General features: G+C 33.6%; 1 protein-coding gene across 1 annotated transcript; it reads left to right on the forward strand.

Moving 5' to 3' along the window:
- The first annotated feature begins 2,648 nt into the window (after window positions 1–2,648).
- Window positions 2,649–3,696, forward strand: LOC148313624 (tetraspanin-3-like). The gene has a single exon (XM_088259688.1). The coding sequence runs from the start codon at window positions 2,720–2,722 to the stop codon at window positions 3,482–3,484; it is 765 nt and encodes a 254-aa protein (XP_088115814.1). The 5' UTR covers window positions 2,649–2,719; the 3' UTR covers window positions 3,485–3,696.
- The last annotated feature ends 6,366 nt before the right edge of the window (window positions 3,697–10,062 follow it).

The following is a 10,062-nucleotide window of genomic DNA, read 5'->3' on the forward strand; positions in this document are numbered from 1 at the left end:
GGGATTTTTCCAGGGCAATATTAAGCTAGTAAGCTATCAAATAGTCAATGATCACGTTTTTGTAAACAAATGCACTTGGTCACTTTCTCCTGTATGACTACGAAATAATGATAATGATGAAAAAAATGTTGAATAACATCCAACATGGGGCCTAAGAGGAAAAATGGATGTCGAATGAGATTCGTCATTGGACCAGTAAGGGTTAAAGTTATAAAATTATTTTATTAGTTGTCCTTGAAGGAAGATTACGAGATGACAAGGAGCGTTGGGTGAAAGCTGTCCATCACTTTATTTTCAAAAGCAAACATTGCCACTTGCCACAGAACTTGATTTATTAATAGTCGGTGTCGTCTTCAAAGCAGGCCCCAGAGCCCGTGTGACAGGAATACAGGAACATCAAAGACGCATCGCCAGAAAAAAATGTGAAGAAGTGAAACATATGTTGCTTGATATGCCGACAAATTGGGCGGATAATCATTTCAAATTAGAGTTGTCACTTTCACACAATTCATGCCACTAACTTAAATACATTGCTTCAAATAATATTTAAAACGACTCACAGCAATACCATACCGATATTTAACAAAGAAAATCATAATCATATAATACACGAGGACATAACAAAATACATGTGCCGCCGATAAACACTACTAAATTTGTCCGCCTCCGTAGTGTAATGGTCAGCACGCTCGGCTACCGTTCTGGAGGTCCCGGGTTCGATTCCCAAGGGGGGTAAAATAAATATAAGTGATTTTTTCACTGTAATATTTATTCAATATTACCATGGACTGGTACCTGAAGCGGAGGGCTGATCACCTTTCCTTCATAAGTAAAACGATCATGATAACACTGCGTTTATATGACGCAGTGCCCTATGCACCATTGGAGTGCGGATAAGGGTTTTATTATTATTAAATTTGGAGTAAGGTCCTTAAAATATATTGCCTATACCCAAATTAACCAGCTGCCTGACATATATAAAATAAAACCCATTCGAGGATCCAAAATCAATGATCTGAAAAAATACTTTATGGAAAGATATATAAGTATGTAGTGTTTAGTCATATTTTCTTATTTTGTTTTTACCTTATGTTTTTTTTTCTCATTTGTTTATTTTAAATATGCTTCTTACCTTATTTTTTCTCATTTATTTATTTTAAAAATGCTTCTTATGCCTTTTTATAATATAAATATCTTATGCCTATTCATTTTGCAATTTGCGAGAATCGAACCCGCGTCGCCAGTCGAGTGTCTACCCAACTACGCCACGGTACCTGCTGTAAATTTATAATAATAATAATAAAACCCTTATCCGCACCCCAATGGTGCATAGGGCACTGCTTCATATGAACACAGAGTTATCTTGATCGTTTACACACGAAGGAAAGGTGATCAGCCCTCCGCTTCAGGTACCAGTCCAGGGTAATATTTATTAAATATTACAGTGAAAAAATCACTTTTATTTATTTGACCCCCCTGGGAATCGAACCCGAACCAAATTTATAATGTGTATAATTTATATGACATTAAAAATCACTTTGATATAAAACACATTACGAAGTTTGAGCTTCAAATATTGACTACATACATTGCAGTGTTCCGAAAACTTTTTCTATTCAAGGTACCTACTTCTACCAAATTAAGAAATTTCAAAAGGTGCATATTTACTATATTATGGTAACATATTTAACATTCTGGTTCCAACCCTTATGTATGGAAGCGAAGCATGGAGTTGGCAAAAGAAGGATGAAAGCAGACTGAATGCAGTCGAAATGCGATCCCTCAGACGAATGTGTGGCAAAACGATGTTTGATAGATGTTCGAATGATGAAATAAGGAAAAAATGTAAGGCTGAGATAAGCATTATCGATAAAATTAAGAAAGGTGTGTTGAGATGGTTTGGACATGTGGAGCGTATGAGTGAAGAAAGAACGGTTAAACAAATTTATGGAGCGAATGTAGTTGGAAAAAGAAGCAGAGGACGACCGAGGAAAACTTGGCACAATCAGGTATGTCAAATACTTGAAAGCGGCCGGGTCAGGAGTCGTAATAATCGTCGGGTATGTATGAGGAGATGCATGAATGTAGAAGAGGCAAAGAATGTTTGCAAAGACAGAGTGGTGTGGCGTTCGATTCTCTCTGCCTACCCCTGCGGGGAAGCGGCGTGATGGTTAGTTAGTTAGTTAGTTATTTAACATATTGTGTTTCATGCGAAATGTGAGCCTACTTAACTGAGCACAGGCAATAAAAACTTGGAGCAATTGTGTTATTTCCACAAAATTAGACGTTTTTCTGCGACACACCAAGTAATCACCATGGTACACCAGTTTGCCGCGGCACACACTTTGCCAAACAATGCTCTAATGTTTTCCCGTTGGTGAGTCTCATACATAATTAAAATGAATTTGAAAGTACCCAACTGTAATTAAAGTAATTATTATCTTAAGGAACTCATTAAGTTTTCAACAAAAAAATACATTTTTTAGTATATAAATAAAATTTGAAATAACTTTGACACAAAATACATCACAAAGTTGGTGTTTCAAATATTAATTATAAAATGTATTGGTGTATTAAGTTTCATACATATTTTCATGTGAAAGTACCTACCTGTAAGTAAATTATATTGGGGAACATTCGACATTCAATTCGCAATGAAAAGATAGAATTTTTTACATATTGACCATCGCGATATCGATTGTTGTCATCATATTTCACGATGGTGGACCTCGGCAGATTCCTCTTCTGTATAAATGTGCATCGAGTCATTTTGATAGTGTTGCATGGCATATTGTGTTACATGGGCTTCACCGTCTTCATGGCAGGCGAAGATTTCGAACAGAAAATGGGCAAATTATCCCAAATGATCGGCGGAATGGAGTCGCCGCCCGTGATGCTGAGGGCTGTGGGGGGCACCACCATGGCCGAGACGTGCATCCTGGGCTTCCCCGCCTTGTACAGCGGGAAGAGGGTGTTGGTGAAGATACACATGATGTGCCTGGTATGCGTTTGCAGCTTCATGGCTCTGTTTTTGTGCGTGCTGTACAACGGGGCCGAGAGCCAAACGATCGCGGAAGCGAACAACAAGTACGCCGATGCTTTCCGACTCGCCACGGAGCAGGACCCCGTCAGCATGGAGTTCATCATGAGCATCGAGAGACAGCTGTCATGCTGCGGAGTTAACAAATCCTCGGACTACACGGAGGGCTTCTCGGAGTCCTGCTGCCTGGGGAATCCTCCGTGCTCGGTCGAAGAAGCCTACAAGGTGGGCTGCACGAAAGCCCTGGACAAGATGCTCTCCGAAGTCCTGTCCAGCCTCGTCGGAAGTCTCAGCTTCCCGATTTTCTTGATTCTCGGACTGATCGTGTACCTTGGATTTTTCAACATTTTGATCAGAAATAGAGAGCATAAAAAAATGGGGAATGTCAAGAAGGCTGCCGCAAAAGTAGTCGAGACTGGTGGGGCCGGAGCAAATACGCAATAGCGCAATGAGACTTTTAAATTTTTCATTACTTTTGGAAATGTTTCGTGGTGCATATTAAATTTGTTTTGAATATTGAAAGCATTAACTATGTGGATCATATTGATATTTTATATTGAGAAACAAAAAGACTTTGTTTTTTGATGCACTCACATTTTTATTAGCCAACTAGTTTCGGCAACAACCTGTTGCCCTCGTCATGGTTTAATTTATGACTAAACATATGTATATATATATATATATATATATATATATATATATATATATATATATATATATATATATATATATATATATATATATATATATATATATATATATATATATATATATATATATATATATATATATATATATATATATATATATATATATATATATATATATATGTGTGTGTGTGTTTAGTCATAAATTAAACCCTGAAGAGGGCAACAGGTTGATGCCGAAATTAGTTGGTTAATAAAAATGTGAGTGGATCAAAACACAAAGTCTTTATTTTCTCAAAATAATACATATTAAGTTTTTTGTTTGGTACTTTGTAGCACGTTTAATAATATTATTTCTCAATTTATTATTTATTTACTTAATATATTTAATAATAAACTTCAACATTAAATTCAAATTATGTTATAATCACTTTTGTTTTTGGTACTTGTCATCTTGTCATCTTAGGTATGGCTACATATCTTATGGACAAGAACCTAGTCACTAGTTAGTCATACAAGCCTTTCGATTAAGTAGAATTTTGACACCACCACATTTTAGGTTCTGATTGAAGAATAAACTATGCATAATATTACAATGAAGCGCCCTTGTGAAAATATTTTCCGAAAATTCGCTATATACGCTATATACGGTAAATTATAAAACAATATAACTATTATATATTATAGTAGGTGTTATCTTGATCGTTACTTACATGAAGGCAAGGCAATCACGCTTCAAGGCCAGTCCAGGGTAATATTAAATAAATATTTTGACCCCCCGGGACCTCCGACACGATAGCTAAACACGCCACGGAGCGGACTAAATATATAACTATTTAGAACATTAAATATTTAGGAACAAAGTACTTCAACAACCTTCCTTCAGACACAAAAAAAAATCGAAAACTTTAAAATGCTTAAAAATAAATTAAATTAATTTTATATATGTTAATCTAAGAAAGAAAATAAAAATGATAATAATAAATTGTAAATTGTAAAATAAGTGTAAGTCCCTCTCCAAGCACAAGAGCTCAGTCTCTTTTTTGGAGAGAAACTGCATTTTTAATTTTAAGATTGTAAGTAGAAGTGTTTAGAAAATGAGTTTAAATAAAAAAAATAAACTTTAACCATATTAAATAAATGAAAAATATTTTACAGAAGGAAAAAAACAGGATTGCACGTTTAGGTCTTGGTATTTCAGCTGAAGAAACAAATTGCTCTAATAAGTTCACGCGATGACATCTTAATATATTCTTTGTCACCCTAACCGAATGTAAAAAAATACACAAATTCTTTCAAGGAACGACACACAAATCGCTTTTTTATCATGAAAAATTTCAGTCAACAGACCCGAACTTAATGTTAATCTTTTGCAATCACTGGGCTCGTGAGAGATCATTTATCTTTTAGATATATGGCTTTTTCTACAAAAGTGTTTAGCGATTAATTTATAAAGAAAATAAGAAAGGAAAAAATGTTACTTGCAATGTCAAAATCGTCTTCAATATATCACTGTCCTGTCAATTTTAGAAAATGTTCGTATAGTTATTGGGTTATTTAGAAATTTTATATATATATATATATATATATATATATATATATATATATATATATATATATATATATATATATATATATATATATATATATATATATATATATATATATATATATATATATATACACCCCAGGACAAAAAAATTTACGAGTCCTCAAAAAAACTAAAATTGACACATAATGAATTATTCTTGATATTTAATTAGTTTTTTTTGTATTGTTTAACATATGTGATGACTACTCGTTACTTCAAGGTTAAAATGAAAGATCTTACTCATGAATTGTACTTAGAAATTGCCATTATATACCAGGTATCAGATTATCCGAACCTTAGAGACCCATAACGGTTCATTTATGGTCGAGTGTTTGTGATGGAGTAATAAAAGACATGTAATTTTTTAATTCGTATTTAAGAAGAAGGTTCTAATCGCTTTATTTTAAATTAAGATATTTTACATTTAAACATATTTATAACATTTAAAAATATTTAATACTTAGTGAATTCACCTTTATTTTTTATAACATGTAAAATTCTATTATTTAACGAAGCGTAAAGCGAATCTTAAATTTCTGATGTTATTTCTTCTTCCTAAACTTGAATCAAGTTTTTTTAAATTCCTCAATGTTTTTTTATTTTTTTTTCCAACTTTTTTTTTCATAATCGCCCATAAATTTTCTATCGGGTTCAAATCAGGACTATTCCCGGGCCACGTCAACGATTTTAAGCCAATTTTATCCTTGTATTCAATGATCTGTAAGAAAAACAATAAATTATTTATCAAGTGGTGTACAAAGTGCATTAAAAATAAATATTTGTACTCACAGTGCGGGCTCTATGGCACGGCGCCAAATCGTCCTGAAAAATCGGGTCCGCGGTATACTGCGTAATGTCCTCGATTGTTGGAATAAGATGGTTTTTCAACACTTTTTTGTACTGGATGGCATTCGTCGTACCCTGTATAAAATTTAGAGGTCCCAAACCGTACGCTGTCATGCACCCCCAAATCATGACGTAGGGTGAATGTTTAACGGTTCGAGTGACGCACGACGGATGTTATCTTTCCCCAAGTTTTCGTCGAACTATCTTTCTGCCGTCTGGACCAAAAAGGTTGAATTTTGATTCATCGGAAAAAATAACATTTTGCCAATCCTCCAAGGTCCAATTCTGGTGCTCCTTCGCCCAATCCAGTCTAGCCTTCTGCATTTTGTTCGTCAGTAATGGTTTCTTTGCGGGACTTCGTGCTTGGAAACCATGCTCCAACAGCCGCCTGGACACTGTTTTTACTAAAAATGTTGATTAGCTGGTAGACTGCACCTTTGCGTGTATTTTAAGTGCCGTTAAAAATCGATCGCGCATAACAATTTTTTTTATTAAGCGATTATCTCGGGCAGATGTCGCGCGCCCCCATCCGCTTCCTTTTTTCCGTTCTATGGATCCAGTTTCTTGGAATTTTTTAAATAAAAACCTCACTGCACCTTCTGAATACCCAACTCGACGAGATATTTTACAATTAGATATGTTTTGTTGCGACAGTGTGATTATTTTGGATTTTATCGCAATCGACATTTGCTTTGCACTTTCCATGATTGTTGTGTTATGTTCCCTCAAACGTGGGTAAAACAAAATTGTTGAGACATTTTAAAATGTAAATATTGTAGAAAGGTGACACAAAGTGTCTTTAATTTATTGAACAAAAGAAAGAGGTATCGATAAAGGATTTCTTAGAAAAAGAGTTCAGTAAAGTCAAGGCGTGCGGTAGCAAGTAAACTCGTAAATTTTTTTGTCCTGCGGTGTATATATATATATATATATATTATATATATATATATATATATATATATATATATATATATATATATATATATATATATATATATATATATATATATATATATATATATATATATATATCTATATATAACTAACTAAAACTAACTAACCATCACGCCGCTTCCCCGCAGGTGTAAGCAGAGAGAATAGAACGTCACACCACTCTGTCTTTGCAAACATTCTTCGCCTCTTCTACGTTCATGCATCTCCTCATACATACCCGCCGATTGTTGACTCCTAACCTGACCACTTTCAAGTATTTGGCATACCTGATCGTGCCATGTTTTTCTCGGTCTTTCTCTGCTCTTTTTTCCACTTACATTCGCCTCATAAATTTGTTTTACCGTTCTTTCCTCACTCATTCGTTCTACATGTCCAAACCATCTCAACGCACCTTTCTTAATTTTATCGATAATGCTTATATATTTAATATATCTATATATATATATATATATATATATATATATATATATTATTTTTTGACATCTCATCAAAGATGAAGAAGAATATGGAAGTCTGGGCATTTACGGGGCTTACGACCGTCATAGGCTGGTTTGAGTGATCACTTTACACACGTGTAACATTCACCAATTCTACCCATTATTGACAACCACACTACTCAAATTCTTGGAAGTTCTATATATATGAACCAATTTAGAAACCTTGTTCATGAATCACTAGAACTTCACTAGAGACATCTATTGGTGAGATGTAAAGAAGCTTTTTTATTAAGCAGAAACTCTTATATTAGTATGTGAGATCCGAATCCTGGATTATAATCACACACATGAGAAACGCCAGAAAAGCCCCGTAAATGCCCAGACTTCCATATTCTTCTTCATCTTTAATGAGATGTCAAAAAATAATATGAATATAACTTCTGTAATTGGAGATAATCCAGATTTTGTGAACAAGTATTTGGACACACTCAAAATGTTGTATATATATATATATATATATACAACATTTATATATATATATATATATATATATATATATATATATATATATATATATATATATATATATATATATATATATATATATATATATATTTGTAAGGCGCAAAAAGTCGTAGATAATAAAGAAAACACCTTTGGTAATATTTGGAAAACACCTTTCATTCGACATCGAGAATTTTTTTATTTTTTTTTAAATATTAATAAAAATTGAAAAGTGATAAATGATACCGCGTGAACACCATTACCAAAACGTTTCCTGCCTCTCAGAAAACTGCGTCTGTATTTTAGATATTATGAAAATAATATCGGCAGACACCGACCAATTTACTGTGCACCAAATACGTAAGTACTTATTTGTATTGTGTACGAACATGAACAAGAAGTGTCATAATTAAAAACCATTTTTACAACATGATTAACATATTTATGGCTAAAATATGAACCAGTCAAGAATGGTCCGCTGAAATTGTTGTCACAAAATTTCGTTGTCCCGCCGCTTCTATTTCTTGATGAGTTTACCAGGCGGGATATTCTCGGGCATTAAATAAATCAGATCGCGATTAGTCACAGCGGTTACGACGTTTCATTAACAAGATATTACGTACAAATTGTTAGTGTGTCTTTACTACAAGCCATGATGATAATGTACTGCTGGGAATCGGGCAATCACACGATGACATCAATTCGTCTGTCATATTAATAAAAATAAAACCCTAATCCGCACCCCAATGGTGCATAGGGCACTGCTTCATATGAACACAGTGTTATCTTGATCGTTTACACACGAAGGAAAGGTGATCAGCCCTCCGCTTCAGGTACCAGTCTAGGGTAATATTGAATAAATATTACAGTGAAAAAATCACTTATATTTATTTGACCCCCCTGGGAATCGAACCCGGGACCTCCAGAACGGTAGCCGAGCGTGCTGACCATTACACTACAGAGGCGGACATATTATAAGCTGTTAAAAAAAGCTCTCTCGAAAATTGACCATAGAAAATTCAAGTAAAATAATAACCGTCTATCCCCGGGTTACGAACAAAAATCCAGACGAAAAATACCTCGATCTACGAATATAATTTCTAGAATTCTTTTCGAGGAGATCTCGACAAGATCACTATGAAAGAACTCAAATAGCCCCATAATAGGCAGCATAACAAACTTTAATTTAATAAACAAATAAATAGCTGAAAGATTCTGTTCATCGTAGGGACAATATATCTTATTGAAAGATATAACCTATCGATACAACTTTTTCAAATTGAGTTAAAAATCTATGCAATAATAATATTTCATATTCACAATAATACGAAAAAGACACATTGAGGTTCATAATGTACATATCGCTCACTCCTTTCAACAACGTCAAATATCAAAAAACTAGATTTATTTAGGAGTTCGTTTTTAATGTTTAAAAACATAGAACATGTTTTAAAAATAAATATCAAGCCACTTATTGAACTTTTTACTGTGCAACAGATCTTTTTAGGTAAAACCTGAAGGTTTTTACTCCATTTGAAATATATTTAGTATATTTAAAAAAAAAACATTTCCTTCAAAATGCAAAAACAACTCTATCTGCCCTGTAGCGGGTAAATATTAAGCTAAAAAAATGCCTCTTTTGCTGGGATATAGTACATTTCTTTGACATTCCGAAATCATGCTCAACTGAAAATTATCGATTTTTGATTTATGACGTCCTTGAAAGGAGTGAGCGATATGTGATGTTTCTCGGAATAAGATTTTCTTTCCCAACAAGTATTTTATTGTAAATTTATGAAATAATTTGATTTATGGATTTTTGGTAGACTTTTTTTTGTTTATTCCACATTAGATACTGGATTATTCACTCTACATTATATATACGGTACATATATCAATACATATAATAGGTATAAAAACGATAGATGCTGTGTTTCAAGTTGAGACACCTTTAATATACCAGTATATGAATTATGTTAAGTTCGCAACTCGCGGTTCTAGTATACACAATATGCAGTGGTCCCACCACATTCATAATCAGCC

The sequence above is a fragment of the Brachycentrus maculatus genome, unplaced genomic scaffold, assembly GCF_059751285.1.
Source record: "Brachycentrus maculatus isolate JH-2025_06_01 unplaced genomic scaffold, ASM5975128v1 h1tg000007l, whole genome shotgun sequence".
NCBI lineage: Eukaryota > Metazoa > Arthropoda > Insecta > Trichoptera > Brachycentridae > Brachycentrus > Brachycentrus maculatus.

Excerpts from the sequence above, each read along its gene's own strand:
- LOC148313624 (XM_088259688.1), top strand. The coding sequence starts at position 2,720 with ATGGTGGACCTCGGCAGATTCCTCTTCTGTATAAATGTGCATCGAGTC.